Consider the following 15992-nt stretch of genomic DNA (forward strand, 5'->3'; position numbering starts at 1 on the left):
TAAAATTGATATCCAAGTAGACAAAATTGATATCCAAGTAGGTAGTACCAGTATCCAAGTAGGTAGCACCGGCATCCAAGTAGGTAGTACCGGCATTCAAGTAGGTAGTACCTGCATCCAAGTAGGTAGTACCGGCACCCAGTAGGTAGTACCGGCATCGAATTAAGTCAGGGGTTTAACCCAATTTTCTCCTTGAATTATGTATTTTTAAAAAGGTTTGTCTCACCAATGAACATAACTTTGTAAAAATAAAAATAAAATGAATATTTTTTGAATCATATATTTTATGAAGAGGTAGAAAATAAAAGTCAACATTTAAATGCAATACTTAACATTAATATATTTTTAAATATTATATTACATTGAAACATTCTACATACAATTTCTACAGTAAAGTTTTTAGGTTTCTGAAGAATTATGTACAATCACTTAAATTAATTTCATAAAATTTTGAACTGTATTTACAGGAAAAAGATATCACATATTTTGAAGTAATTGCACTTGATGCAGCAATTCGATAAAAATGTACATAATTCTTGGTAAACCCATTTTTAAAAATGCAAATGAACCTGTCATATAAAACCCTGTTAGTTTTGTTTATGATATCAGAAAAATTACAATACCAACTAGTAAAACCAAACCTACAAACTATGTATTGTACAGAATTGTAATAAATCCATCCTAGAAATCATCGTCAACCACTGCGCCCTTAATCACGTGCTCTTTAAAGAATATAGGTTTTGTAATTTTGATGTAGTGGGATTAAGGGGGTAGTACAAGGATGTTTTCTTTACAACTAATCACCCGTTAAGTAACATTACCATATCAATAAATCATCGTTGCCTTAATCACAATCTAGTTTTGTACAATATCAGTCAAAAGATTATATTACACATATATTACACTTAATTATTTAAATTAGTTTTCCATACAAATACAAAAAATCAACAGGAAATCATTGATCTTTAAACAATTGCTACTTTTTATGTACCCAATCAATAAACATAACACAACTTAACATTTAAAGAGACAATTTCCTGCGAAGGAACATATTTCTATCCACAATTCTGTACTGAATACATAAATTTTTACTTGATTTTAATAACCGTAACCTTACTGTAAAAAAAATCTTATAGTAACTTACAAGACGTAGCGATATTCGTCATAAGTTTTGGACCACATCGATTGTTTGAAACAGACTTATCATTTGCAATAAACCAAACATTTGCGGGAAAATGTTGAGACAAATTTTCAGCCTTTAGTAGTGTTTTTTTTTTCATCAAGGTACATCAAAGACTATCTCTAACATCTATCAAAAGGTAGACGAGAAACAAATATTTATTTATAGATCTATTGTCTGCACAAACACATTCTAATCAAAATAAAGTAGTAAAAAACCATACCAGTTACCATTTGCATAATATAAAAAACATAAAAAATAAAAGCAAATTCACATGAATTCATAAAAAGGAATAGTATGAAAACTAAGTTAAATTCCACGAGGAATCGTAATTATATAAACATTTAAATTGAAACATGCACAATATTTTTTCGAGATTAACGATAGATCATTAGAACCACGTGGGGGGCGGGGGCTAAGTGGCAGTCAACCAGCAATCTTTTAACGTGTTAATTCCAGTTTGGTTGCAAGCTCTCACAACGGAAAGGTGCAACAGTCGCAACAAAGTTTAAGTTCCTGTTGCAGCTCTCCGTGTTGTTCCAATCGAGGGAGACAAATACACTAGGGTTGTCACATTAAATCTATAATGTAGTAACATATTTACAGAGGGACGTGAGGGAAATGTACATGGCAGAAAACAACAAGATTAAAAACGCGGACATCCGATGAGAAATACTGCTGAATGTTTAAAAATGCATATTTTGGACGATTTCAGTAATTTGTACTACCATAAAAGCGTCAACTATAAGCAATCACAATTTATTTCACCTTATTTACACAATTAAATTAGATATCGCCAACCGGAAAAAAAGGATTCTTACATTTTTGGTATTAATTATAAAAATTCAGTCACAATTCATAACACATACAACACATTGTACATCCGCAATGACTTAGAAGTTTGTGCAATTTAAAGCTAAAAATTACTAGACTCGGCGGCCCAATTGACTTGAGCCAACCCTAGAAGTCTCCACCACACCAGCACAGACATGACGTGGATGGTGAGGTGGAGACGAGGTCCCTCAAGGGGCTAAGGTGGCGTTAAATAAAAAAATACTATCACTATAATACACATCACGCAGTTCAATAACTATCAGAGATATTTGGCCCGATGGCGTGATTCGTCGCTACCCACAGCACGAGCCACGTCACCGGGTTGAACGGGCGCCGAGTCCACGGTACAGGAGCCTACTAAAAAAAAATGGAGTAGCAACACTGCTGCTAATGGCATTATTTGTCATGACAGAAAATTATCACAGTAAAATGTAACTTAAACTTACAACATATACAAACATTGAACAATATCTAACTACATTAATTGCTTATAGTTGCGGGACATGTATTAATTAATCGACACAAGGAGAATCATCGTTCAAAATTCAATAATAAATCATCTACACTTAATTTACACCAAGGCACCCTAAAGATAAATGTTCAAAATAACCAATTTTAAGCACCAACCAGAATAAAACTCATTGCTACTTTTTAGGAAATAGAAAAGTCACTTGTATTTTAAATCAAATAATAATTTGCTTCATAATATAAATTTGACTTTAATTATAAAAAACTGTAGATAAGTTGCTTTTTTTTCTTTACAAGTAATAACCATCTACCGTTAATCCTATATGGATGTGGGACCTACACTCTTAAAACATTTTTGTAATTTCTATTGTAATTCATGTTCCTGTAAAACGCAGGGGTCAGTGGATATGGGGGGCCATCACATCTATACAAAGGACGATTTTGATTAAAATTAAAGTTCATCTGAAACAAATAAAAACAAAAACGTTAGTATTAAACTCTGACGAATTGTTGTGGGCTTAAGTTCAATTTAAAATTCCACTGTGTGATCTAACATGATGGGCGCATGCGCACTACTTAGACAAAGCAATTGCGGTGTAGCACTGCGCATGTGTACATCGGTTTCAACGATTCCAACACTATAAATATTTATTAATATACGTCTGCGGTTTCTTACCAAGATAACTGATAATTCCTTATAACTGATATGTTTCTACTAAAAGCTCTAGTCACAGTACACATGATTGTCAACAAATATTACATATATAAGTAATAAAGTGGTCAGAATATGGACAAAGTTCATTACATTGAATTTTAAGATACTCTATACTAAATTTTAACATGATTGGTCCAAAGTTTTCAGAAATTAGAGGAAGAAACAATTATTGAAATTTAAATTTGAGGGGGCGTATTTTCTTCAGGAAAAAAAAATGTATTTAAGACTTCTTTAATTATGGAAAGTATTCTAATTGTCCCAAATTTTGGAAACACCTTATATTATAATAATAATCTATTGGACTCAGTAATTTAGCATAAAAATGAACATTTTAATTGGTATTATTTACCATAATTTTGAATAAATAATTAAAAATATATATTGTTATCGAAAGAGTACTAAACTTTATACCTTTGAATGCTACAGTGGCAAAATTTGAGTATGAAGCTGCTATTAATACGAACCAACCGTTGATTGACCAATAAAAAACATGTAATCGATTACGTGCTTAACTGAATGGGCTATATTTCTTCGTACCTAGTTTGAATAGAGTATAAATTCCATACAAACTCAGTTAATTTATGTTTTTCAGTACCAACTGATATTTGAATTCCCCTAGAAAATCACTAGAACAAAATGGCTTCTGTTATGAAATTAATTTTTTAAATTTCAAATGCTTACAGATGTTTGTTTTTGTTCTTTCTTTTTTATTTAAATCGTTATTTATCCTTATTAATTATTTAACAATAATTTGGCAATAAATAAGTAAATTTTATCAAACATCAAAATCATAACCTCAAAATGTGTATCAACAATTGATCATGTTTTGATAAAATAAGTTGTTATTTGATCAATTTCTAAGTAAGTAACGCGGTTTGCCCCTTCATCTTTATCTTTATTGACTTGATATAATACATAAATTTAATCAAATACATTATTAAACTTAACCTCAAAATTTCATCATGTGTTTGTAAATAGATATTTGATCAGTTTCCAGGTAAGGTAACGTGATCCGGGTATTTTCGATCACACAGTGGAAATTCCAGACGCAAGCCAGAAACGAAATACATGTGCGCATTAATCCCGTATAACCACATGTGTTCCACATAGTTGAACCACGTAATTATATAATGTTAAAACCGACAGTTTGTCAAACGCAGATTCATATTAGCTGCTGCAGACAAAAAGCTTCCGTTTACGAGCCACATGTACCGTTCATTTTTTGTGTTCGGACGTAGCGAGAACAACTGCATGTTTATAACAATCGGGAGAGTTCCTGTTGCATCGCAAATTCACATTAGTCTTGCATAAGATTATTTAAACCGTGTAAATCGGTTGGTTTGGCGACAGGTCGGCGACCCCCCGTTCGGCCCAAACGGACAACAAGCTCATTATGCAAGAATAACATCGATATCCTACTACTACATACACTGGTGGAAATACGTATGGAATATTTATTGTACTTGTTACTCATGTTACTTAATGTTTTTCCTAAATTGTAGCCTAATCTAATTCACTGCAAGATGGGTCCCTTAATCACAATGATCATTATACTCATGGGTTCTTACTTGTTTAATAACTGGACTGGAAAAAGTATGGAATATGGAATAATGACTCAAATACTTCAATATTTTGTGGCTTCTATCACTGATTGACGTCTTTTAGGCATATAATCTACCAGTCTGTCCAGAGGAAATTGTTGCCACTGCTCCTGTAGGCTTTTGATGAGCACTCCAAGTGTTTTCAACAAAGTTCAACTACTAAAAATCCAATTTTTAAGAATATTCCATACTTTTCCCTCCATTGTATGTCACAATTCTTTGCATGTCGTACACTGACGCTTCGGATTTGCCAATCGCAGTGGAAACTCGATGAAAAACCGTTTAGGTTCGTGTAAATTGGCATCGGTAAAAGCATACTTGTGTTCTAACGAGTTCGCTTCGTTCCAAATCCATAGGTCAGGGAAACACGTCCAACAACAATGCATCCAAAGTTAATTGGGGGCAACAAACAAACAAGAGTTGTTGGTCACGTGTACGTCATGCCAAGAACTCGCAATATTAAAAAATTAAAATAAAAAATCATATTACTTTTCTCATTTAAGTCCTAGGCCATAACTGCTAACGTGTCATTCACGGTTTCTGTCAATCTGTCGGTGTGGGCCTGTTAAGCAGACTGTTTTTGATTTATTTAATAAAATAATTCGGCGCTACAAGACAACAAGACATGCAACGTTTTACAACTACGGATCGTGTATAAACATGCAATCGATCGTCCTTCTATAACACAGTTCCAGGATAACGATCTCTACGCTACCATTAAACAAAAAAAAAATAAACAAAGACGTGTTGTTTTTTATACAACAAACGGGGAGTTCTTTACACAGAAAGCATAAATGCATATTTATAACCGACAAGTATGATAATACGGTCTTAATGTATGTTAATGGAATTCTCGGAACATTAACTATAGCACAATTGAAAATAACCATCGTATTTTATTTATTTCTGTGGACGTTGTTCATTAACAGCTGCACTGCCAGAGAAATAAGTCTAAGTTTTGTATATAAAAACTAAATACTAAACGTAGTTAACCCACTTTCTGTGCACACACTCGTTTTATTAAGATTGCGTCATTAATATAAACAAATTTAAAAACTGGACGAGCAAATAAAAACCTATTAGAGCAAAGTGACATGCATGTGATAAAATATTTATAGTTCATAACTAACACATGGTTTGAAACTCTCTCGACAAAAACTAAAATAAACCAAAACCACTAAGTAAGTAAGTAAGTAAGTACGAAACGGTCCGGACACAAGACTACAAAAGACCAAAAGGATAAAAACATTTTATGTACCTCTCGGGGCGATTGCTTCACCCGCAGAGATGGGACAGCCATGTTAGAGTGGTTCCTGTACTTGACTGGGTAGTAGTCCAGGGGGTACCTCTGGTGCATGTGCTTTTGTACTTTTTTCGGTTTGTCCTGGAGCGGTGTAGATGGTGGCGACGGCGTCGGTGTTGAACTCGTGCTTTCCGACGACGACGACGCCGACGACGACGAGCTCTCCGACGGGAACGTTGCTAGTGTACAGTACGAACCTTCAGATTCGCCAAGTCTGGAACGAAATAAATTATTAAATGTTGAATTAAAGGGTAATGCGCAGTTTGTTTAAACAAAACCGTGCCGGATTTATCAGTTTGTATTTTTAGATTCAGATTAATGGAACGACGAGGATGAGATAAAATTGGGTCTGTTCATTGTAAATATTTTTCAACGTGCATAAAAATTCCGTAATCTCATTTTGATATTGGTACAATGGGGGCATTAAAAGACATAAAAGTATCCCATACTACTCAAAATGAATATTTTGAAACAAAAATAGTTTAATTTCATTTAATATTAACAAATTTAAGTTGAAAAAAATAGTAATTTTATGAAAAAATTAAGATTTTATTTAATATTGAGAAAGTTACGTACACAAAACTAAAAATAAAAGTGTTGGATGTTAAAAAATTAAAGTTTTTTCTAAATTATATGATGTAGGATTCGAGTTGGAGTGCCCCAATTAAGTTAAACTCGACGTGAGGCGAAGTTGCAAGGTTCTGAATTTATTATAAAACGAGATACGATCCGTTTCGCAACGTCCTGTAATAAAATATCCTTTATAAAAAAAAATCTACATGTATCCTTCATTATAATTACAATGTGATTGGGTTTTTGCTTACGTGATTAATTTATAATTTGTCGTTTTCATGATGAAACAAACCCATTTCATTATAGACATAAAATCATGAAAAACTCTTTGAAGGGGGGACACATTAGCGGTAACACAGGAGTGACCAATATTTGTTTAAATTTGCCATAAATAAACAAAAACAGGTTGTGGCCTGGCTCAAATTAACCGTTTTGGTCGGTCACATTTAAAAACATGTTTTCAAATTCACGGACGTTCAAACTTGTATTGTATTGGAATGGGCAACAAATAAATAACTGGACGTGCGGTAATATTTAAAATATGTATGTTGCATACGATGAATACGATAAAACATGCCTTTATTACTGTCATTATAATTATTTCTACATATTGGCTTTGTTTAATCACATATTTGATAATAATAAACCACACGTATTTGGTATTTAATTGTAAGTGGGTTGGAATTTTGATGTAATTAAACAAAAAATGGATTAATATGTAATTTATTACGTGCCCAACCGACGACGTTTAAATTATTTAAACTATTGCGCCAGGGACTCGGTTTAAATAGTCTGTTGTTCGATGATTGAATTGAATCCCCGGCAAAGTGTGCATGTAAGGCCGTAAACAATTGTCTTAGGTCACACATCTCGGGGTCAACGCATATATAGCTGCGACTTTTATTGAATAACGATTAGTTTGAGTCGTTTAAGCCGTAAACATTTAGCTAGTTTTCGTTCAAATAATTCATTTAAATGTAATGCGCATTTTTTAATTCGGGAATTAGGACGTAATTGGTTCAAATAAACAACGAAATCGAAGATGGATTATTGGGACAGTCATTAAAATATAAAACAATTGTTTTACATAACAAATGTGCAGTGAAACAAATATATTATTATTATTAAAATTTTGCTTTACTGCATAAATTAATTATAGTCTTAATGTTAGGCAAGAATTTTTACTGGAAATGTTGTTAAGGTTTGTAAGAAATTATAATTTCATATTTTTATGTAAACTGGAGTTTAAAGTCCAGAATACAATTAAAACATAACACTGGAGTGACTGCTGCATTTTGTGACAATTTATTTCATTTAAATCTGTCATTAGAAAACAGAAAAAGGGTAAATCAAGATACAGACAGTCAAAACTATTTTTTTTTAACTGAATATTAATTTGTATTTCCTGAAATTTCTTTACTGATTTGTCAATCATATTTCTTCACTAGTATTATAAAGAAATCAATATTTAGAAAGAATTTTCTGTTAAATGGAATTATTCACGAAAATGAAGTTTACGTAAAGTTAGAAGTATGCATTTTATATTTCCTGTAAATCTTTTACTGACTTTTCTATAATATTTCTTCAGTAATATTACAAAGGAACAGATATTTATATAAATATAAAATACTCAATATTCTGTTAAATGGAATTATTCACGTAAATAAAGTTTACCTAAAGATAAAAGTCTGAATTTTATATTTCCTGTAAATCCTTTACTGATTTTTCAATATTTCTTCATTAGTATTACAAAGAAATCAATATTTAGAAAGATATAAATTAATCAATTTTCTGTTAAATGGAATTATTTACGAAAATGAAGTTTACGTAAAGTTAAAAGTATGAATTTTATATTTCCTGTAAATCCTTTACTGATTTTTCAATAATATTTCTTCAGTAGTATTACAAAGGAACACATATTTATAAAAATATAAATTACTCAATTTTCTGTTAAATGGAATTATTCACGTAAATGAAGTTTACCAAAAGATAAAAGTCTGAATTTTATATTTCCTGTAAATCCTTTACTGATTTTTCAATCATATTTCTTCATTATTATTACAAAGAAATCAATATTTAGAAAGATATAAATTAATCAATTTTCTGTTAAATGGAATTATTCACGTAAATGAAGTTTACCAAAAGATAAAAGTCTGAATTTTATATTTCCTGTAAATCCTTTACTGATTTTTTAATCATATTTCTACATTAGTATTATAAAGAAATCGATATTTAGAAAAATATAAATTACTCAATTTTCTGTTAAATGGAATTATTCACGTAAATGAAGTTTACGTAAAGATAAAAGTATAAATTTATTGATGAAATGATTAAAAGATTAATAAATAATTTAAATTTCATTCTTTTAGTTTTACGTAAACTTCATTTACGTGAATATTTTCTGTGACCAGAATAATAATATCTTTAGTTTGCAGTTCTATTTTTGCTCTTTAAACAGTGTTTTTATCTGGTTAAAAATATACACAGTGGCACAGTAAAATGGTCTCTTAAGACCATTTCTTTTCATCCCCATTACTGCCAAATATTGAGATATGATGAACTCTCAGCTTCAGCTTTGAGCAGACTAAATTGACCACTGATACTAACTGAACATCAAAAATTGAAAGAAATTTGACCCAGTCCTGAGTCAACGTCACCGACCACAGATAACGTAAATCGCCTGTAAAAATCATCACCTTATCAACGCTTCATTATTTTGATAGTGACGTATCGAATGGAACAAAACAAAAATACCAGTCAAGTCACTGACTTGGTGTTTTCGTTTGGCGTTTATTGCGCGTCAATTTTACAACCACATTTCGAGGCAATGTGGGCAAAGAGCACACCATACCCGAATGCGGCACTTTGGACCAGCCAGCCCGGTGTTTACCTCAACGGTCAAGGCTGAGACGGTGTGTGAGTCTGCCTTAATTAATAACCACCATTGTAATATTTATAAACAACATTTCGGCGTAGTGTTGACGAATAAAGTTTATTAATCGTTGGTTCGTCGAAAGTGGCACTCCAATTAGATTTGTTTGGCTATAAAACAATCCGCATCGGATTAATTACCATTGTTATCATCACGTTCTTCGATCAGATGGATTTGTTTCGGCGAATTGCGTTTTAAACTGCGATTTCGTTGGGTCTCGATTCGATTTGTTGTTTGTAATGAAAGCGTTACGTTTTTGATTTATGGTCGTTGCTATTTTTAGGCCGGAGGCTTTAAAATTTTATTTAAAAATAGTGGACGGATAGAATTTTAATATTTTTGCTGCAGTTTCAGAAGGAAATGTTTCCAAAGTTTTAATTTAAATAGATATTATTATTCTGGACAAAGAAATTATTCACGTAAATGAAGTTTACGTAAAACTAAGTATGAAACTTGTTTGTCTTTTAATCATTTCATCAATAAATGACTTACAGGAAATTAAATTATTAAATTTATAATTTTATTTTTACGTAAACTTCGTTTATGTGAATAATTTCAGTTAACAGATTACTTTTATTTTGACGTAAACATATTTTTACGTGAATAATTCATAATTTCATTTTTCATAATTTATATTTTTATAAATATATGTTCCTTTGTAATACTACTGAAGAAATATTATTGAAAAATCAGTAAAGGATTTACAGGAAATATAAAATTCATACTTTTAACTTTACGTAAACTTCATTTTCGTGAATAATTCCATTTAACAAAAAATTGATTAATTTATATCTTTCTAAATATTGATTTCTTTGTAATACTAATGAAGAAATATGATTGAAAAATCAATAAAGGATTTACAGGAAATATAAAATTCAGACTTTTATCTTTTGGTAAACTTCATTTACGTGAATAATTCCATTTAATAGAAAACTGAGTAATTTATATTTTTATAAATATGTATGCCTTTGTAATACTACTGAAGAAATATTATTGGAAAATCAGTAAAGGATTTACAGGAAATATAAAATTCAGACTTTTATCTTTTGGTAAACTTCATTTACGTGAATAATTCCATTTAACAGAAAACTGAGTAATTTATATTTTTATAAATATGTATGCCTTTGTAATACTACTGAAGAAATATTATTGGAAAATCAGTAAAGGATTTACAGGAAATATAAAATTCAGACTTTTATCTTTTGGTAAACTTCATTTACGTGAATAATTCCATTTAACAGAAAATTGATTAATTTATATCTTTCTAAATATTGATTTCTTTGTAATAATAATGAAGAAATATGATTGAAAAATCAGTAAAGGATTTACAGGAAATATAAAATTCAGACTTTTATCTTTTGGTAAACTTCATTTACGTGAATAATTCCATTTAACAGAAAATTGAGTAATTTATATTTTTATAAATATATGTTCCTTTGTAATACTACTGAAGAAATATTATTGAAAAATCAGTAAAGGATTTACAGGAAATATAAAATTCATACTTTTATCTTTACGTAAACTTCATTTACGTGAATAATTCCATTTAACAGAAAATTGATTAATTTATATCTTTCTAAATATTGATTTCTTTGTAATACTAATGAAGAAATATGATTGATAAATCAGTAAAGAATTTACAGGAAATATAAAATTAAGACTTTTATCTTTTGGTAAACTTCATTTACGTGAATAATTCCATTTAACAGAAAATTGAATAATTTATATTTTTATAAATATGTGTTCCTTTGTAATACTACTGAAGAAATATTATTGAAAAATCAGTAAAGGATTTACAGGAAATATAAAATTCATACTTTTAACTTGACGTAAACATATTTACGTGAATAATTCCATCCAAGTAAGTGTTTTATTTTCTGTTCTACTGTGTATATTTTTAAGTCAAGTAAAAGAATAGATACAAAACACAGTTTAAAGAGCAAAAGTCGAATAACAAATGTCAAACCTTTCTACGCAGACTATTATAGAAAAAACTACGATGTACTTGTTATGTTAGTTCCCGGCCATTCCAGCCATGTTTAAAGTGCGTTTTAGCAAAGCAACACACCTTTTAACATTTCATTTCAATTAACACGCATTTGTTTACGTCGATCAACAGAGCAATCAATACACCAATCAGGTTAATAATTTTGAAACGTGTTTTTCCATACTGCGCAACAATTTTATGTGGAACCTGTCCACAACACACAACTGATCAAAAGTCCTGTTAAATTCGAGAACATTTTTACAACAACTGAATCGGTGCGATAATCGTTTCGCAAACATTTTATATCGCATGAATCATTCAACTTGCGAAAACTGGTGATTTGCATGTTTAGTACATTTATTTATTTATGTTCTGCTGGATTTATGCGAACCGGAAACAGGAAGACTGTTCAATGCAAAGTTTTTCTGGTTGGACAAAAATTATGCAATTGTCTTAAAGGTTCTTTTTTCCGATTTAATCGTCATGGTCGGAGGGGAAATGCATTGAGCTTATGGCCATCAAGGTTTCAAACAGAAAGTAGCCATAGTTTGTTGATTTTGGCTGTATTTTTATTAAAATATGAATAAAAAACTGATAAGAAAACAGGAAAATTGAATAAGATATGAAATATTCGTAAATATTTACCCTAAATTATTTAGTTGAAGCTTTTTCTATAAAATATCTAATAAACCAAAGTCATATCAGGTAAATTACTCGTAACAAAATATAAGTTAATCAATATATTAGTAAAGGTTAATATCTATAAGAATAAAGTTTACGTAAAACTAAAGCCTGATATTTAAATTATTTGGAAGTATTCTGCTGTTTTTTAAGCAAGAATTCCCCATTAATATAAAAATTTAATAAATATTTATGAAAATATAAGTTAATCAATATTTTAGTGGAGGTTAATATCCACAAGAATGAAGTTTACGTAAAAACAAAGCCTGATATGTAAATTACTTTGAAAGTATTCTACAGTTTTTCATAAAGAATTCTCCTTTAACGTAACAATTTAATAGATATTTATGAAAATATAAGTTAATCAATATTAGAGTAAAGGTTAATATCTATAAGAATGAAGTTTACGTAAAACTAAAGTCTGATATTTAAATTATTTGGACGTATTCTGCTGTTTTTTAAGCAAGAATTCCCCATTAATATAAAAATTTAATAGATATTTATGAAAATATAAGTTAATCAATATTAGAGTAAAAGTTAATATCTAAAAGAATGATGTTTACGTAAAACTAAAGCCTGATATTTAAATTATTTGGACGTATTCTGCTGTTTTTTAAGCAAGAATTCTCCATTAATATAAAAATTTAATAGATATTTATGAAAATATAAGTTAATCAATATATTAGTAAAGGTTAATATCAATAAGAATGAAGTTTACGTAAAACTAAAGCCTGATATTTAAATTATTTGGAAGTATTCTGCTGTTTTTTAAGCAAGAATTCCCCATTAATTTAAAAATTTAATAGAAATTTATGAAAATATAAGTTAATCAATATTTTAGTGGAGGTTAATATCCACAAGAATGAAGTTTACGTAAAAACAAACCCTGATATTTAAATTACTTGAAAGTATTCTACAGTTTTTCATAAAGAATTCTCCTTTAACGTAACAATTTAATAGATATTTATGAAAATATAATAATAAAATATATATTTATGTATTTTATATCTGACTGTTTTAATTTTATGGCAAAATTATCAATAATATCTTTGATAACTTATTAAGATTTAATAATTTTGATAAATAATTTAAATAAATACATTAAAAATTAATTAGGAAAAAACGTCTCCTGATCTGTGCTCTATAAATCATTAATTGTTTATCATAAATGATAGAATGACAGTTATATGTGACAATCTATCATATTTTAACATACAATAAAATATAAAAATGTCATTTTTTTCAAAATTACAGAGACAAATTTATTTTAATTTTTAGTTGGTTATTTTTGTTTGGAAGTTTGAAAGTAGCCAAAATCAACTAATCAACAAAAATTCGCCTTTTTAACTCCTCCTATGACGTCGACGCTTTACGTCATGCTACCAACGGATAGTTTTTTTTATGTTTCTTTATTTATTTCCAAGACACGATGCGGTGACGCATCGTGAGAAATCACGCAACTCATTTATATATTTAAAAGTTCGATAAAACGCGTACCACCACGGTGACGCATTTCCATAAACAAAAGGGAGTTAAATATGATTAACAATTCAGGTGGACATGTGAAAGTGTCAACATTTCATAAGTGGCAATTTATTTAATCGTTTGTCCGTAATTTTGACGTTCCAAGGAGACTTTCTTCGGACAATTAGTAATATATCGTGGGGATTGGTCGTGGTTTCGCCAATTTACTATAACATTAATTGAAAAAACCACTTGAAATTTGCAAGTCTAAGCTGATGAGTGTTTTTATAAGTGAAAAAACAATGTGGTTTTGTGTAAACTTCATTTTTGTGAATAATTCCTTTTATCAATTCATTGATTAACATATATTTTCATAAATATCTATTTAATTTTTGTGTTAATGAAGAATTCTTAGTTAATAAACAGTAGAATACCTCCAAGTAACTTAAATTCCATGCTTTAGTTTTACGTAAACTTCATTTTTGTCAATATTTCCTTTTTCCAAAACAGTCTTGAACTTATATTTTCATAAATATCGGTTTAATTTTTATGTTAAAGAAGAATTCTTATTGAATAAACAGCAGAATACTTCCAAGTTATTTACATTTCATGCTTTAGTTTTACGTAAACTTCATTCTTGTGAATATTTTCTTTCGCCAAAATATTCAATAACTTATATTTTCATAAATATCTATTGAATTTTTGTGTTAATGAAGAATTCTTACTCAATAACTTCCAAGTAATTTGAATTCCATGCTTTAGTTTCACGTAAACTTCATTTTTGTGAATAATTCCTTTTACCAATACATTGATTAACATATATTTTCATAAATATCTATTTAATTTTTGTGTTAATGAAGGATTCTTAGTGAATAAACAGTAAAATACTTCCAAGTAACTTAAATTCCAGGCTTTAGTTTTACGTAAACTTCATTTTTGTGAATATTTCCTTTTACCAAAACATTCTTGAACTTATATTTTCATAAATATCTGTTTAATTTTTATATTAAAGAATAATTCTTACTGAATAAACAGTTGAATACTTCCAAGTTATTTACATTTCATGCTTTAGTTTTATGTAAACTTCATTCTTGTAAATATTTTCTTTTGCCAAAAAATTCAGTACTTATATTTTCATAAATATCTATTGAATTTTTGTGTTAATGAAGAATTCTCACTGAATAAACAGCAGAAAACTTTCAAGTAATTTGAATTCCTTACTTTAGTTTCACGTAAACTTCATTTTTGTGAATAATTCCTTTTACCAATACATTGATTAACATATATTTTCATAAATATCTATTTAATTTTATGTTAATGAAGAATTCTTAGTTAATAAACAGTAGAATACTTCCAAGTAACTTAAATTCCATGCTTTAGTTTTACGTAAACTTCATTTTTGTGAATATTTCCTTTTACCAAAACATTCTTTAACTTATATTTTAATAAATATCTGTTTAATTTTTATATTAAAGAAGAATTCTTACTGAATAAACAGTAGAATACTTCCAAGTTATTTACATTTCATGCTTTAGTTTTACGTAAACTTCATTCTTGTGAATATTTTTTTTGTCAAAACATTCAGTAACTTACATTTTCATAAATATCTATTGAATTTTTGTGTTGAAGAATTTCTTACTCAATAAACAGCAGAAAACTTCCAAGTAATTTGAATTCCATGCTGTAGTTTCACGTAAACTTCATTCTTGTGAATAATTCCTTTTGCCAAAACATTAATTAACATATATTTTCATAAATATCTATTGAATTTTTGTGTTAATGAAGAATTCTCACTGAATAAACAGCAGAAAACTTCCAAGTAATTTGAATTCCATGCTTTAGTTTTACGTAAACTTCATTATTGTTTCATAAATATCTATTTAATTTTTATGTAAATGAAGAGTAGAAAACTGAATGAAGATTCTGTCAGTTAATTAGTAACGTTTACAAGAAATTTGTCCCGACAGTGACTGAGCTACCATGTCTCAGTTGTTTTTTCACAAGTCACTCCAGCATCAATAACAAAAACCAGTGGAAACGTGCAAGGTGGAGCAGATGCGTGCGTGCACAAAGAACGATAAAAACACCCGAGAGTTTATTTCGGTGCGTCTGGCTGCTGGAGGCCGCTTTCGCCTCGCTACCAAAAGGCCGACCGGAAGTTTTGATAGACCCGTTTAAAAATCGTCTGCCGCTCTTCTTGTCTGTCGCTTATGTTGCGATAAAGGGGCCGTTATAAAGCAAATGGCGAATTAAT

General features: G+C 29.4%; 1 protein-coding gene across 4 annotated transcripts in view; it reads right to left on the minus strand.

Annotated features, from left to right (window-relative positions):
* Positions 1 to 314: 314 nt before the first annotated feature.
* The window catches only part of LOC109600552 (protein BTG2), a 60583-nt gene continuing 44905 nt past the window's right edge, over positions 315 to 15992 (minus strand). For 2 of the 4 annotated variants that reach the window (XM_020016712.2, XM_049963209.1), the window contains exons 4-5: positions 6057 to 6315; positions 315 to 2944 (exon numbers count right to left, since the gene is read on the minus strand). In XM_020016712.2, the coding sequence (XP_019872271.1) occupies positions 2819 to 2944; positions 6057 to 6315 (385 nt within the window). In that variant the 3' untranslated portion in view covers positions 315 to 2818. Of the gene's footprint in view, positions 2945 to 5287; positions 5373 to 6056; positions 6316 to 15992 lie in introns of those variants that run through there. The other 2 variants (XM_020016713.2, XM_020016714.2) reach the window with 2 other exon arrangements.

The sequence above is a fragment of the Aethina tumida genome, chromosome 2 (genome assembly GCF_024364675.1).
Source record: "Aethina tumida isolate Nest 87 chromosome 2, icAetTumi1.1, whole genome shotgun sequence".
Lineage (NCBI taxonomy): Eukaryota > Metazoa > Arthropoda > Insecta > Coleoptera > Nitidulidae > Aethina > Aethina tumida.